This window comes from Monomorium pharaonis, chromosome 8 (genome assembly GCF_013373865.1).
Source record: "Monomorium pharaonis isolate MP-MQ-018 chromosome 8, ASM1337386v2, whole genome shotgun sequence".
NCBI classification, from domain to species: domain Eukaryota; kingdom Metazoa; phylum Arthropoda; class Insecta; order Hymenoptera; family Formicidae; genus Monomorium; species Monomorium pharaonis.
The window spans coordinates 18,597,414-18,615,168 of NC_050474.1; the positions used below are offsets into that span (position 1 = coordinate 18,597,414).

Below are 17,755 nucleotides of genomic sequence, written 5' to 3' on the forward strand. Positions count from 1 at the left end.
AACTTTAAATAGTATGTTCTAACGGCCGCGAGGCGCGAGGAAGAGTTATATCCCGAAGAAAATTCGTCGGTGCATGCTCGAAAGCGCGGGATCAAAAGCGCAATTTCGCTCGCGGGCGAAACAAGTTCGCCGCTTTTACGTTCCCGCGGAAACAGTCCGACTCCGATGGCCAATAAAGGGCCACGTCGAACTTTCATAGAACCCCCCCCCCCCACTCCGCTCCCTTCCCTCGTAACGCCAATGAAAGTTGCGACGTAAATATGATTTAACGCTGCGGAGGATCGTGGACCTCTCTATCTTTTGCGCGCTGGAATCCCCTCGCGGGGAAATATCGCGCCGCGATTAATCAAATATGCTAATGGCTTAACTTCCAATTCAGCTTTTGACGATAAAGCATCGGGCGAATATATAGATTCATCGAAATACCGTGTGGGGATAAAAAAAGTGATAAATATATACGTGAGGGATAACGGAACATATTAAAAATATTTCAATGCCGATTGCGATAAAATTGCGAGTGGTTATGAAATTTGCTACAATTGCCGTCGCGATCTTGAAGCTTCTCTACCGACAGCTACAGCTGCGCTTGCGGTTTTCGTCTTCGGATTCTCGTAACCGCGGTTCTCGTCACTAAGAAGGCAAGTTAACAGCCGCGCTGACCTGACCATACAGCGGGCGGGAGATAAAAAGAGCGGTTAATCCGCTCGAAGCTCTTTCCGCGGTAATAATGACACAGGATAAACTCACCGTCATCAGTTCGTGGCCTGCGAAGGGGATGGAAACCATAATGCAAACCAGCGGCGAACCGCGTCGTGAGTTTGGCGTTGCCGCGGCGATTACCAAGCTGCCGGTGAGCTTTCAGGTTGAAAAAGCTCTCTGCAAACAGAAAGAAAAGTAAAATAGCCGAGGGAAAGTGAGGCGCGACAAAGAGACCGTCTATTTTTGCCCTTTTTTCTCTCTCTCTCCCTCTCTCTCTCTCTCTCTCTCTCTCTTTCTGCGCCAAACGGCAAGAAATTAATTGGCGAGAACGCGTGTCCGAAAATAAAAAAGTTATATCGCAAAAAAAAGAACGGGGGGAGAAGAGAAGAGGGGAGGAAGGAAGAAGCGGGCCTGCATCCGGGAGGAATGGAAATGTTCGGGTCGGCGTTTTTCCGGGGCAATCTCGTTAAGGAGCCTCCGGAGCCTTGTTTCTTTTCCGATCGCGGTACAAACGGGATTACGTAAATCCGATTTACTAATTACGCGCGCCCGACCAGTTTCCTCATTAAGGCGATGCCTTTAATGGCACCTCAACGCCTTCCCGGCCGTTACGCGCCGTTGATTTTATTTCTCGCTGCAAACGATATACCACGTGCCCCTCGCGTCCCTTGGAGAAGCTTTCATGAACTCGCGAAAGATGCGTATACGAGCTTCGGTTATTGCATCTCGCTATACTTTGCGAATACGGAAACAAAGGAAATTAATAGACGAAAGTCTGCCGGGCGCGCGATAAATTACACGAAGGGGATGAGCGCGTCGCGATATGTCGGTCTTACGTTGGCGACAACTCGATTCGCCGAAATTGCCTCGAATTTATATTACGCAACTTGTAATTTGTCTTGCAAAAGTGCACACGTTTTATGGAGATCGAAAAATACGAGCGCTACTCGCTTCTATGTTAATCAGAACGGGAAAGCCGTAAGCTTCGTTACGCTCGGTCGGTTTCATCGGGGGCTTTGAGGAAAAATAAAACAACCCCGGCGCGTAGGTGCAGCCTCGAAGGAGAACCGGCTGGGGGAAATTAAAGAGACACCTTCCCTCCGCAACAACGTGTTTTAAGTCAAGCACCTCATTTACGATCCAAGTTCGCGCGATGGCGCGGGATAGTAACTATATAACGCACTTTGAGATGATGTAACCCTCGAGGGCGACTAAAGGGCTCCCTCGTTCTCGCGCTCGCTTATGCCACGTATATACCGAGCCTGTTTACGGTGCGCGCGATGCACTTTGCACGCGAGGGGAAAAAAAAAGAAGGAAGACAATTTTATCGTTAATGGATCGAGCGAAGGGAGACGACGGGGGTAGGGGGGAGCAGGCGGAAGATCCCGGTGGGTAGGAGAAAACTACAAGTTTCATCCCCTGCACCGGAGGGCGCGTAAGAGGGGGGGGGGGATTACATATTTCATCGGTCGGTTGACGGCAAGTAGGACAGCTTTATTCCACGGCGTTCTTCTTATGCGCGCGCCATATTGCCTCGGGCTCGATCAAAGCGACGAGAGGGGGGCGGGGAAGGGGGCGAGAGGGAGTAAGAGAACCGAACTCCTGTAAAGGGCGCTTTACTTCCTTACGCACAGATACGCGGGGGCGTAATATCTGTGTGAAATAACGCTTACCGGTTTCGCGACGAGAATTCGTTCTCCGCGCGAGATTCAGCGGGCGGATAACGTTTTTCTGCGGACTGTTAAATGTTCCCGCGGAGTCGCGCGACGAGCTCGTGCCACGATCTCGAGGTGATTTCCTTCGGTATTTCTGGGTTCAATCAACAAAATTCCTGCGAGTGCAGCGAGGGATAGAATCGCGAGGCGAAATCTACAATAGGAGCCGCAAGGGAGAAGTATTTTCCGGGGCGGAACCCTTTCCGCGCGCGCGCGCATCCTAAAGAGGAAAGTTCACGTTTACATCCACCTCAAAGAGCAGCTCTTTCACGAAATTACGAGGGCTCCTCGTTTCCCCCCTCGTTCCCCTCCCCCTCTTCAGTCAAGTGACGCGCCACGTCGACTCTCTTTCTCGCTACGACGCGACGGGGAGTTCGCGTTTGCATAATCCCGCGACAAAGGGAAAACATCCCGAAGTGGCCCGTCGTGTGTCTCCGCGAAAGGCAACGTAAAGCGCTTTTATTTATCCAATCCTCCTCCCCCCTCCTCCGTCTCCCTCCCGAAGAAAGGGCGCGCAATCCTCGGACGGTAATGAGGTTTCGACTGGTGGCGAGCTGGCCGGAAGTCGTTTTCCCCGAATCAGGGGCTGCGCTCCGCGCGCGCAGGGTAGAAATTGGTTGCGGGGAACGGCTGGCAATCGGAAAAACGAGCGCCCGCAATCAGGATTTCAGTCGAGTTGCCACACGGCGGTTTCTCCCTGCCGCGCGGTTTAACGAGCGGCGATTATGACCAAGGAAATGTAGAGGCGAATGAGCTTGTTATTTGCTGCCGGCGTGCTTGTTATTCGTTGACTTGTTATGCGCCGCCGTATGTGAGCGTGCGTTTCCGAGAGGCATTCCGGATGCCTAAAGCTCCGGTGAAAGACCGTAAAATATAATTCGTTGCCTCGGTTAGTTAAAACGTCCAGGCAACAATCGTTTTACGTAGAGTAGACCATGGGAAATGAAACGTTGAACTTTAAAATAAGCCCCTAACACGCAAATTACTTTTTGCTTTGATTCAAATGAACTTTACTTTTCCATTTTAACTTGGTTTATTCGTGCATCTAAAATGACGGTTCCAATTATATAGGTCACTTAAGATTAAAATAATTTTTATCGATTCTTAAATTTAACGGAAGCATTTAGAAAAATTTAATGTCGATGTAAGGAATAAATGTTATAATTTTAAAAAGAAAATATTATATATTTAATAAACAAGATTGTAAGTTAAAAAATAAATTTTGAAATATTTATTTACAAATCCCATATATGAGTCAGCATAATTCGCCATGTTAACGTACATTTTTAATGTGTGCTATTACATGATTAATGTATTAAATATAATCTGTATATTAAAAATATTATAATTCTCAGAAATTATAAAGAGGTACTTAAAAAGTTTATTAAAGAAATTATTGAACTTTCTACTTTTTTTCCTAAATATTTTTAATAATTGAAAAAGTGATTTTGCATTATAATATATAATTACAAAAGTTAAAAAGTGGTAAACGTTTTTTGTAATTTTGCTAATACATGTATGGCTGCATAAAATATTTAATTTATGTGAATGTGATTAATTAATATAGATAATTTGACTCCATAATTGGGACCATAATTGGAACCATCCTTGATTTAAAAAGAATTTCATTTTCTTATTAATATTTAAGAAGTTTTTTTTGGCATATGTAATTCCGTCTGTTAAAATATAACTTTTTCTACTTTTTATCTTTGAGAGCTTTTTTTTATTGACTCAAACAACATGATAGTATAAGAAATCCCGATAGGCTAAATAGATTCACTTAAGAAAGAATATTTAAAATAAAATATTAACATTAAAAAGCATTTGTCAAAAATGCAATGGACGACCCACGATGCTTTTGAGACACATTTTGTTCGCATGTTATAGGTAGCCACGGTTTTAAAAATCAAAGCGATGATGGTCGGGATAAAACGATGAGGTGAAGTGCATAGAAACGCTTCCCCTGTCAGAAATATTATTCCGCTTTGTTGAGTGAGAAGGAAGAAAAGTTCGCATCGGCAAACTTGCTTTTGATTTGGCGCAATATTTTTGCCTCGCGGATGAGAAATCGCAAATCTAGACGTTAGTGGCTGTAGAATGTATATGTTTAGAGATAAATTTCAGGCGGAAAACGGACGCGAGACTGAGGAGGAGGGAGGGAGAGGTGGTCTCGCAAAGGCGAAAAGGTAGCCGAGGCATTCGATTTCAATTCGCGAGAGGAGTCTTGCATGACTTGAATGGAATCCGGCAAGAGATCAGACACTCGAAAAGGAAACGCTCGAGAGACCCCGCGCACAGTTTGAAAGACTTAGCTTTAACGTTCGCGATGAGCAAGAAATATTCCCCGCCGTTGCCGTCCAGAATGCAGACGGGAAACCCGACGGCAATATGAGGCGACTCGCGAGAGACGACTTTGATCGAGACAATTGGACAAATTCCTTTGCGTAATGTGCTGTCTTTGTCGTGGAGAAGTAACGAATAGCAGAACGGAGAAAGGATGGGATTTATGGGAACTGCGCGACTAAGAACGCGGATAGCGGACTCTGTCGTTGCTCGAGAGAGAGAGAGAGAGAAAGAGAGAGAGAAAGAACATTTTAAGGATGCTTTTGTCTCGCGGCTTTCCCTTCTGCCGACTTCATTTTCGCTACCGCGAGAGATCTCCGGAAAGTACGATCGTAAAAAGTACCCCCCGCGTTACGTCTCGATAAATTTCAAGTGGCTTAAACGTGTTCTTAGCTTAATATGTTAAAGAATGTCAACGAGAGATTTCTCCTTTTTATTAAATATAAAGAGACTTAAATTGCTCGAATTAAATAACATTTTCTTATTTTTAATTTCGACCAAATGTGTATGTGTGTCGAAATTTATTGTTTAAAGACGTGTGATTATAAAAATATCTATGTTTAATGAATCCATTTCCATACTCAAATTACTTAATTTTAAATAAAAAACGTTTTATATTAACGTGTTAAATAACGAACTAAATTTCAGTCAAATTTAATTAATAAACATCATGTTTAATTTCACTGTTTAATAAAATTTTAACTGAACATTGAGCACAGATAATATAGGGATAATTAGAAAAAGAATTTAAATTAGATACAATTTGCTGCTTTTACAAGAGGAAAAAATATTGATTAAATATAAATTTGCAACAAGGTTTAAAAATTAATTTAAATTTTGCTTCAGAAAAGATTGAGAATCGATGATTTGATCGTGCCATTTAGATTATATCGCCCAAGATTTTTTTTTTTTTTTACAGCGACGAAACGATTACGAGTGCATTGTGCGCGCGATTAAAATTCCCGTTGATTGAAACGTATCGTAACTAAAATCGATGGCGCCACACCTACACTTTCGGCGCCTTCCTACTCGCCTGTCCCGTCGCAGAGCCTGCGAAACAGTTTTCAATACGCCAGATGCCGTTGATAAATGGCACGGAAACGGCTCGCTATGCAGTCTCAGCTATGAGACGTCAAACTCCATTGGCAAGTTAACGACTCGGTCGTTGTAACGACGGAAATTGACGACGCGCGGATGAGAGATATCGAAGGGGAGGGGGCGGGGTGGGCGGTGAGAGGGAGACAGAACGCGGGCCGAAGGGTAGACGCGCGTTCGAAAACGCGTCGCGAAACGCAAACCGCGTCACCGGAAGCAGCTGCGACTGGCACTGACGGTTAGGCCAGTCCCGTCAGTACACTGTTCCGTATATATTGCGTGACTGTATATGTAGACATATACATCCAGGTGCACCAAACTGGAGATGAGCTTTCCTTTGACTAAAACCCATAGTCCTTATAGGAGATATTGATGCGTTATATTCAAAGCTTTCTCGAGAGATATAATTAAAATTAATGAAATTAAATGTTATTCTGTGGGGTTGGGGCTGGAGTTTTGTACACTTAAAATACTATCACACATCTAACGACATTCTAAATTTATTTCTATAAACATATAAGTATCAACAATCTAATAATATACAGAGGTAATTAAATAATTAATTAATTGCAAAGAACATATCATGTAGTTCCATCAGTGTCTAAAATAGTGTTGGAAAATTCCACATATAATTTTTCCATTTGTCATACATATTAAGTTCTATTCACCGTCGAATGTCTCACGCACACGAGAGCCGGTCCGCTCTTTGAGATCTTAACCCGCAAGCCGAAATTTGTGTGCAGTTAAGTCTTAACACGCGCGACTATAAATTGCGGATACCGACCGAAAGAGCAAATGCAGAGAGCAAGCTCTCTCTCTCTCTCTCTCCCTCTCTCGGCTCTTCCGCTCGACGGACCTTTAACGACAACGGCTGCCGCACTCAAACCCAACACCCCTCGTGACCATCGGCATCTCGCTTTCCTATGCGTGGCCGACTTCACTAGATCCACCAAATTAATCCTATATTATGAGCAACCCGCAGCAATTAATGTACGCGTGGTCGTTGACAGTTCAGCATGAAGCAAATTTTCTCACCGCGCACGATTTACGTTTTCATACGGCCAAACGAATTTATCCTACTGTCCTAATAACTCATTATAATTCACAAGCGACTTGGACTAAATTGTGAATAATAATTGCACGCAATAATGACATTACGCCATCGTTACCTGTAGATACGAACAAAATAAGAGGAATGATATGATCATTCGTATAACTATATAACATTCTCTCAAATAATGTTATTCAAAAATTAATCATTACATTATCAGATAATTACATTCTGGAGAATGTCTTATAAATTTTAGACACGTTACATAGCCCGTGTTTTCCTTCCCTTCCGTGTATCACGTTAATTATTCACCGCTTCCTTTTATTTGCCGGCAAATATTACCTGTAATTATTACACCTTTCCTCACCTTTCGATTAAACTTGAAAATTTTAATCCAGTAGCGAAATGTTATTCCGCAATATCGCAATAACTCCTCATACAAGTTTTACTATCTATGTATGCACAGCGAAGTGCATTCGTTTCGAGTTTCGGAGAGGGAACTTCCGGATCTCGTGCACGAAACTCACAGTGGCGTTTACCTCGACCCCTGGTCCGACCCTTCCGGTAACCGCGTATTTATTCTCGCGCTTAACACACGCCACCCTTTTACCATCCGTACCCTCGGCTGACAGACGCGGGCGGTAATTGCGAAGCGACTGCGAATTCCAAACGTCGCCTCTCTCTCCGTGGATTAACGAAATGGAATCCCGAAAATGGCGCAAACTGCGCGCCACGCGAGATCGGCAGTCCTATTCGTGATCAAGAATTATAACGAGCTCGGGGATACGATTCGTGAAACCTGGACTGCTCGTCGTTCTCTAATTACGTAATCGGAAAGTACGTAATGTTGCTGTGGAAATCGCCAATCGAAGGAAAATTCTGTCTAGAAACAACACAGAAAAAAAAGAATATTGTTATTTTGACAATATCTTTAGTTTCAAAATAAAAATCTTGAAATAAGATTATATTGCGTTAAATAAAAAAAATTTATTGGAATGAAAATTTATTTTAAGATTTTATATAGTTTAACTAAGAAAATAATATTCTTGTTATTTAAGAATAATTTTCTTAAATGGAAACGAAAAAATGTTGGATAGAAAATACTGGATGTTTAAATCAAAGATAATATAATTTTTTTAGAATAAAATTATCAAAATAATTATATTATATTCTTGAAATAACAATTATAGTATTGAAATAAGAGTGTAATATTGTTAATTTGACATTTGGTTTCTTCTGTAAAAAAAATTAAATAAATATTCGCTATTGCTAATTTGATTTACAAAGCTTTGACAAAATGGTTTTAATTAAACGTTTAATTAATATAGTCAAATATTTAGTAACTTATTATTGGTTACTTTTATTGTATTATTGCGTTTGGTGACTATTATTATAATTATTAAATATATTAATAAATGTTTGATTATATTAATCAAACATTTACGCAAAATTATTTCACCAAAGCCTAGCTATTATTCTTTTTTCCAGTGAAACACAATCATCGCGACTTGAAATAAATTTCATTTCCTTAAACGTTTCTCTCGATTTTCGCGTACAATACGTAATCTGCTTGACGGATGCTATAAGTGGATATATTTGCGTTTCAGTGGGCGGTGACATCAGAGTGGAGTTTAAGATGCCAAAAGAGGCCGAGGTGGGTTCGTCGATCGAGCTGAGATGCGAATGGCAGATACTGGGTGGCAGCAACCTCTACTCGGTTAAATGGTACAAGGATGATCACGAGTTCTTCCGATACATGCCGGACAGCGACCAGAGGACCCAGATATTCCCACGTCCCGGCGTGAAAGTCGAGGTGCGTCTCTTTAATCTACACTCGCTTGCTGACATTAAGTAACATTCACAATTTACCGCAACCAAATTGAGAACACAGATTTAAGACGTCCTTTGTAATGTTTACTATATAGAGCAAGCATTTTTTTTTTAATTAATCATTAAATTATTGTTACTAAACAAATTCCAACCAGTTTTGGTTCTAATAGCGTTTTTCTCTATTTGTTCATTTGTCTAATACAAGAGCCCATACACATAGTTTTATTTTAATTGTAATATTCATTGTTTTCAATTTGGTAAAAATATGTGATAACTTAACGGTATATAGGAGACGAAGAACATTAATAATAGCCGCGGAGATTATCGCGATTCGATTTCTCCATCTTCTCCCCGGTTATCGGAGCATTCTCGTGGAATTCTCTCGCCTGGTACCCAGGCGAGAACAAGTGATACCCCGTCGCCAATCTGGTTCATCCTCAGTCCTCCTCCTCCTTCTCCTCCTCCTTGCCTTCACCTCTTATTCTGCGATGTAAGTGAGATTCTTTAAAACGAGGCGCGGAAACTCGCCCGTCGGTTTCTTCGGCCCGACTGTACGCGGGATTCGACGCAATCAATCTTCCCCCCTCGCCATCTTCCCTACTACCCCCCAGCTCCACCAGAACACGAAAAGCACGAGAGCACGCGAGTCTTCGATAAGACGAACGAAAGGAGGAGCTGCCAACGTGCCGAGATCCGTACACAAGTCTCCGCGATTCCGATCGGCGGCGGCGGCGCGACCGTGAGCAGACGGCACACCATCACGTTCCGATGTAATTCATCTTCTCAGGGTCGGTCGATCGGTCGGTCGGCTGGCCGGCAAAACGTGCCGGTAGCGTATCCAGACCGCGTTCTTGTATTGGTACAAATGAGGCGCGAGTTCATCCTGCCGTCGCCGCCGCCACCGCGATGCTACATCATCTTTCCCAGCGAGCTCCCCGGTGCAAACTGTCAGCCGTCGGAAGCCATCTTCTCCCGGGGCCAGTAAAAGGAAAGCGAGTTACCGGGAAGCACGGTGTATAGTCTTTCGTGTTACATTGCTGATAACCGCGTTGAATATAACCGAGTCGGATCGGTCATAGTAGAAAAGAATTGTGTCAACATATAGAAACGGGAGGATGTCGTACTAACAGTTAAGATGAAAGCGTTTAAAATGAAAGGAATATCGTAGATCTATATATGTAAGATGTAATTGAAAAAGAAAAGGACAATAAAATTGATATCAGGAAAAAAGAAAGCATTCCTGATATAATTTTGAAGAATAGATTTTTATATTTTCTTTCTTCAATTTTTTTTTTCTAAATTGAAAGATAATATTGATTATTCCAAGATATTGATTTTATTATATCGGATTATAATTAAACCGTGACTTGAGATTGTGTTGAACCGAATTAAATGGAATTCTCATTGCTGTGAATGAGGCACGAATTCATCATTTTCCCGCGATAAGCCGTCAGCAAGTATATCTTTATTTGGAATTCATTAAAGAGAAGTGAGACTGCATGCAGTTCGCTGAATGGCCTTTCATATGGCGTTGATAGTTAAACGATAATCAGATCGATAACAGCAAGTGCTTTTTTTATAAGATAATTTTTTATCACAAAGTATTAAAGTATATGTTAAATAAAACACACGCGAATATTTTCTAGTACGTTAGCACCGATATTAAATTGCTGTCCCATTTGATCTGTTCATCGCTTGATCATTTCTACTTATTTTCATGACTGCTTACAGCCGTTTTTACTTATATCCCCCATATGTCCGATTATAAGGCGATCTTTACTACTTGTGAAACCTGCGTACGAGTATTAAGAATTGAAGAAAGATTGAATTTTCGTCAGAATTTTCAGAAATGTGATTTTTGTTCGTTGCTATTTCTAGAAATAAGGACAATTTTTTAAATAACTTTTTTACGTATTTATATAAACAATGACATTTATAGGTTTATATCCCGCAGGGATATAAACTATAAATAAAGACCAGTTTATATTTAAGACCTAAATTCTAACGATGTATCAAGAGTTGTGAATTAATCCGCGCGCGTAATGTAAAATTCAATTACCGCTGCATAATTACGGTAGCTTCTATCAACAACGATTAAGCGCACGAACATCCTCGACAGAACCGATCTCGGGCGTAACGCATTTGCCGCATCCTTCTGTCGATACCAACGAGACAAGAGCTTGTGCGCTGAATCTGAGGATACGTCATTTTCTCTAGAATCCTCGATATACTGATGTAGATTCGTCTGTCGGCATTCTCTGTTGGAAACGAGATCTCGCTAGAGTGAGTGAGAGAGAGAGAGAGAGAGAGAAACGTTGAATAGTGTATCGACGCGATAATACCCGGATATTTCTTACGTACGCGCGGATTTGTTTTACTTTAGTGAAGCTCTTTTGATTTATCTATTTGCTTATAGCGACGTGCGCATGTACAATATCAAATACATACGCGTTACTCCGTTTCAGGATAGCTATAAAAAATTCGTGAACGCTTTGCACTGAGAAAAAAATGATAATTTGATTTTTCAACTTGATTGAACTTCTTCAGTACAAGTATTAATGCATTTATTTAAATACATAAATACATAAATATTTAATGCATTTATTTAAATACTTAAATACATAAAACATTTAAATTTCATTTCAAGTTTGCTTTTTACTGAAACACGTAAATATTTGAATTGAAGAAATTTAATCAAGTTGAAAAATTTAGTCAAATTAACCAAATATTTTCTCAGTGTGTAAATGTACCAATTGCGAATTAAAAATGATTTAATATTAGTCAAAGTCCGAAGCAGACATGAGATGCTGTCAAAAGTGACAATCTTTAATTAACCGCAAGCAAGATCAAAGAATTTTTCCACTACGTTAATTTAATTAAGAAATAGTTAAACACAAGTGTAATGTAGAGCATATCAAATCAAATATATCAATATTTGTGTACTTTTCTCTTCTCTCTCGATAAAAAAAATATATTTCTGGTAACAAATGCGATATCGATAAAAACACGAGCAGGTTCAGAGCTTATTTCGTGCTACGGTACATTATCTGCTTTCGAGATCTTCACTGGTCTTTGATTCTCTCTCTCTCTCTCTCTCTCGCTTTCCTATTTCTGGTCTCCTCGCTATTGAGGATCGAATGCTTCGAAGAATACAATTCACTAGATTGTACTCCAATATTCCACAAATGACGTTTCCGATTCACCGGCCTCCGTTTTCGTCTACGATCCGGAACATCACGTAAGATACTATTCGAGATGTAACAGACATGCACGTGAGGTCAATTCTTCGCGAATGGTAAAACAAATCCTGGCGGATACGACGAACATTTCTTAGATACGATCAGCTTGAGACATATGTTTTAAAAATGCCGTAAGGTCACTGCGGAAGATTTCGCTAAGTGTGTGCGCGAGAACGTTTTATCGAAATACTTTTTGTTATTTATTTATCACGGACTTACTTTGAAAAAAAAAAAAATAGCACAAGATCGGAAATTTTTTAAAATCGTGTTAAAATTCGTGCATTCCGCGCACAGATTATGCCTGTATTTCACTGAAATTCATAACGTTTTTAAAAATTGATCTTGCGCCGCTTTTGAAATAAGCGAGTCAATTAAACATTTATAAAATATTCAACGCATATAATCGTAAATGCACACAAAATGAAAGGTAGAAAAAAAAGAAGAGAAGACGTGAAATCCTCCGGAAGCGTTGTCGAGGCGCAATTTTTTTGTTAATTTTCGCTACACGCGCTATCGTTGATCGGCGGTAATCCTCATCAACAAAAACGAGCTCGTAGTATCGGGAAATAAAAATGTAAATCCTCTTCGAGGACATTCTCGATATCGCGTGCAAACATTTCCCCGCTTAGCTAACGAGGATTTTAAATTTCATGGACTTGTGTCGTTCGTTGATATCATTGTAATAATCTAAAAGCGTAACATGCAGCATGAAAACCACGAGTATCGTATGTATTAGTAAAAATATTAAAAACGATGAAACTCTTAATTTCAACAGAAACTCAAATACGTGGCGTCGACAAGATTATAAATTTTTTGAATGCAAACAAAGAATATTTAATGTACCATTATGATATATGTATACATATATAAATGTGCAAACAACGAAATAATAAAGAAACGCTTGTAGAGCCAAAGCTAGTTGAATTTTGCTTAGTAAACAGTTTAATAATTAATTGATTAATCGATTAGTTTAATAAATTATTAATATAAACGTTTCGGCGCATTGATTTCGGTTTAATTGAAATATAAATGTACATATAATAATTATAATAATAATAGTAAGATTTTAGCGGGACTTTCGGGTCATAATCTTGAAAATTGTGAACACTTTTGTTCAATGAAGCAAAATCGAAACGAGGTATCGGCGCTTCGACGTGGTAACATCTAAAGCAAACAGAACCATTAAAATGGAGATTCCTTTGTCGAATGCGCACATTCGCGAGGCGGCGAACTTCGGGCAAGATTTTCGGCACGTCGTACACACGGCGCTGCCCGAAAACAAGGTCAGGAGCAATGATAGTTTGACGATAGTTTGAGGATAGTTCACGCGAGCGAGATCACCCCCGACGTGAAACTTTCGGGCGATTTGCTAGCTGGATAATACCCTTTCCTCGCGCTCCTTTTTTCCGCCTCCCTTTCCCCCTCCATCCCCCCCCCCCGCCGTCATTTTTTAAACTTTCCTCCGCCAGAAGAGTGCGAGTTCCACCCGCATGTGTGCGCGCGGTCGTTTGCGCAGAAATTTAAATGATTTAGCTGCCACCCCGAGGGAGCACGCCAATTTTTGATGTTCCGGCAGAACTTCGCCTCGCGAGATATATCTCTCAATGCGGGAGAATAGCTGAATAATGGTGGCGCAAGAAGTGACGTTCACCACCCCAATTGTCGTCTAATCCGCCACGAAATTTGGAATTAGGAACCAAGTCCTCACCAAGTTTGTGTCAAAAAGTGCCTGATCAGTGATTAATCCCCGAGATTCTCTCAAGAGTAATTTTATAACACGTAATTTGCATACCCGTTGACACAAAAGCGCTTAAGGGATTAAATTTCGATTTCCTTCTATCCCCCTTTGAGTTTAATTATCGCTCTCTCTCCCCCTCCACGCTATTCCCTAATATTTTGGAGGAGTCTTTTCCTGCAGACCGTGCAGACTTTACACAAAATTTTGTACAAAAGAGAAAAGTCAAACATGTACCGTAACGTAATGAAAGGGACTGGCTGAGGATTGTTAGAATGGCCTAACAATGGCTATCTGTGTGTATCGATGCGGTTTTCGCCCTGACGCACACGCATTCGCCAATCCTTGGGCAACATTAAACGGCCGCGGCTTTATGGTTTCCGCGGATTGAATATCATGGATGACCGTAACTACATTAATTATCCACGCGATTCATCTAATGGAATGGAAAGCCGTTTTAAGCCGTAACGCATTCCTGCCCTCGAAATTCCCCATTTGTATGCAGCTGCTGTTCCGCATTACCGTTCTCTCGACCGTGTCACATATCGAGATACTGTCGTGGTCGTTCATCGAGGAAGTACAAGAGAGAGAGAAAGAGAGAGAAAGAGAGATGCCATTTAACCTGCGGACTTTTGAGCTCACCTGTATATGAACTCATTTAAAATAGCGATGGCACGCTTTAATATAGTAAAAGTGAGCATAAGATTCGTCATCTTGCAAAATAAAATAAAATCTATTCCATTTCTCGCATCTTCGCGCGATATTTCTGATTTGTTAAAACCTCAATTGTGCATTTTACAAGCGTGGTGACACAATCGTGTCGCTAGCAACTTAATATTTGGAACATCAATCTAAAATATATTCTGGGAGAAATAGTTCTCCTAAAATACGATTATAATCTACATTATAAAAATTTTTTGTAAAATTACAACTATAATAGTGGGTAATTTTGAGATCGACTATAATAACTGTTTTCAATTTTATATAATTAATTGAAATATATAGACAAAATTTAATTCAGTTGGAAAATTATTCAAATTAACATTTTTTCTCAATGTATAACTTAAAAATCTTTAAAACATATAGAATAGCTAATTGCAATTTTTAGTTAATGTACATGTAAGGTTAATTTGAAAAAAAATGAACATCTTTTTTTATACGTTAAATAAATTAAAGATACAAGCAATCAAAATAATTTGATAACTTAATCGTGAGCTCCCCAAAGTGGATAACCGTATTTTGGAAAAATTATTTTTCCAAGAGATATAAAATAACATTTTTAATACAACACATACTAAGCTGGCGGATATGTTTTTGCTGCTATAAGATAAAGAACAATTTATTACTTTAGTAATTTCTATTGTAGCAAACAATTAGTAGCTCCAACAATTCTTTCACTATTTCTTTGTTGAATTATCAATCTCCTTGTTGAATCCCACATGCTATAATACAACTTTGCTAAATTGCTCAATCTATTCCTTTCCGTACAGAATTATACGCAAAGTAAAAAGAATCGAGAAGCAATAGAGATAATTTAAGCAAAAACTTTTGAATTGCGGCCGCACGAGATGGTGGCCTAGGTAAGGAATATAAATCAACGAGCAACGAGAGGGAGACGACGTTGACACGGCGCCGCCGTTTCCGCGATTTCGTCGCCGCAGAGGGGGAAACTGCGGGGCCCGCGTTGTTCGTTCTTTTATCGCACGTTATTTGCATGTGCTTCGCGTGCGGGAAGACGGCCCGTAAATAGAGCGGCTTCCCCGAGCGAGCAGCCGGGGTACGTGGGCAGGAAACGATCGAATGCTCGCGCCAAGGTACCCGGTGACGGTGATGGCCTCCATCCTCTTCCGCTTCCTCCTTCTCCTCCTCTCCCCCCCCCCTCCTCGCGCGGTTGGCAGGAAACCAATGAAAATTTCCAAACAATCTGACTAATCTGCCACGACCCCGCGGGCCGCGATCTTCCGCCTCATAAATCACCGCCCGGCTCCTCTCGAGGGCAGTAAAACCTAACAACGCCGCCGCGAGCGGCCTGTATTATTCACGAGCCGCCCCTCCCTTTTCCTCTCTCTCTCTCTCTCTCGTGAATTCCAAACACCCCTCGCGTGTTGCGACGCGTAATCAATGCGATATTGCGGCGTGTTAGATGCCACTTCCAGGATCGCGAAACCAATGGCGGTTGTAATATAATATATAAGTACAATATAATATATTAGCGATAATCGCGATTCCGGGGCAAAACGAAACGGTGCATTAGACGAGAGAGAAGGGACGAAGAATTTTACGTTACTCTCGTTGCGTTTGAGCGATGGTACGTCAGATTTTTATCCCGTTTTAACATTAGCTCGGGAGAAGTGCACGGGATTATCTCTAAGGCTCGCACGGGGAATTTCACCCCCGTCCGATTTTTCTGCACTTCGCGAGGAGGGATGCAAAGGGCCGCCGCGCGCCGCCCTCTCCCTTTCCCTCTCTCTCTCTCTCTCTCTTTCTCTCTCATCCTCCACCTTTTTCCTTCCCCTTTCTTTATCTCTCGCTCTTTCTTTCGCCGCGAGAGCGAGCAGAACCAACAACATCCATTACACGTCCGTATCCGTCCATTAAGCGACGGGCGTCCATGGACGTCGTTTCGGATGCGCTTAATGGATTCCGCGGGTGGAGGTTAATTCAACGAAGATGAAAGTGAATGGGGAAGATGAATATCTTCGTGGCGGGGCGCGCGCGCGCGCGCGTGATGCGAATTTCACGGTGCATTATCCCTCACAATGTTTTTTTATCAGTCGCGAACGCGCGCGGATCAGCGAGCGAAATTCTTCTTCGAGCCGCTCAGCATCCCCGTCGAGTTTTCTGCAATTTTCTCGAAAACAGTCCTGCCCAATTACAAAATGACGAACTGAAGCTTAACGCGCGCGCCCGTATCCCGAGTATTCGGGAGGAGGAAGAGACGTGCTTGCTTCTCTCTTTTTTTTACATTCCTCGCGTGTTCCTCGGTGAATCGTCGAATCGAGCGACTCCCGTGGCATTTAATCCAGGCGTTCGCGACATTTCACTTCAAATAATTGCAACGGTCGCAAGCACATTCGTCCGTCCTAAGTGACTGTTAAAATTGATCGAGGTCGACAATGTAGAACCATTAGTGCACATTATTAACGAGATTTGATATGTTCTCCTTGTATAGGTTTCGAATTTTTTCGAAAATTAAGTATACGCGTTAACATCAATCGGCAAATTGAACCGAAAACGAAAAGGAACTTTCTACGTCGCTCCACTTATCAACTTTTCACTTTGTACAGCTAAATTTTCGTAAAGCAATTTCGTCTCAGTTAGGCACCAAAGTCTAACTTCATCTACGTGTCTGGAAAATCGAATTTCATGGAGCACAAATTGTAGATCTTTTATAGCAAACAATTATTGTTACGACAGCGCCACACGTCAGATTTGATTAAGAAATGATAAAAGTATCGTAAATTATAAATTTTTTTTAGTAATACACTTTCATTCTGGAGAAGAACTTGCAAATCTATAAAAGCAATAAGACGAATTCCTTTGTTGACAAAAATTATTACATTTAATACATAACAATAAAACAGAGCTGATCTCCAGCATCTCCTTAACGTTCGTCAATCTACATAATAATTACACGTCACCGGCTGGTCGCAGCCGGCCCGAATTTAACGTCGCCGCAGTAGCGACTTTTATCCGCGAGAAAACTCATCGCGAGAAATAAAGATTCGGAGAGACGGCGGGTTTATGGGGTTATTCAAAGTTAACGCGCCATGTAACTCGGCGATCTCAGCCGAGGTTCTCTCGGACTACGGGGTACGTCGTAAGTACGTTTTAAAAAGCGGCACACGGGACCAGCGGTATTCCCTCCCGCACTAATGCCGGCGGAAGACACATTGACGACGGCAATAAAAAGAATTGAATATAAAGCCGGCGTCTATATATGAGCGGGCATTAGAACCGCGGGGGACTCGTGGAATTCGGGTTTACGGTCAAATAAATGTAATTATTCTACGCCGTAACCGGATGAGGATACAACGGTGTTACGGTA

At 41.3% G+C, this 17,755-nt stretch overlaps 1 protein-coding gene across 1 annotated transcript in view; it reads left to right on the forward strand.

The window, feature by feature from the left end:
- LOC105833168 overlaps nt 1-17,755 on the forward strand; it is a 448,328-nt gene that overhangs the window by 143,054 nt on the left and 287,519 nt on the right. The window contains exon 2 of the mRNA XM_036290955.1: nt 8,511-8,716. Within this exon, the coding sequence (XP_036146848.1) occupies nt 8,511-8,716 (206 nt within the window). The remainder of the gene's footprint in view (nt 1-8,510; nt 8,717-17,755) is intronic.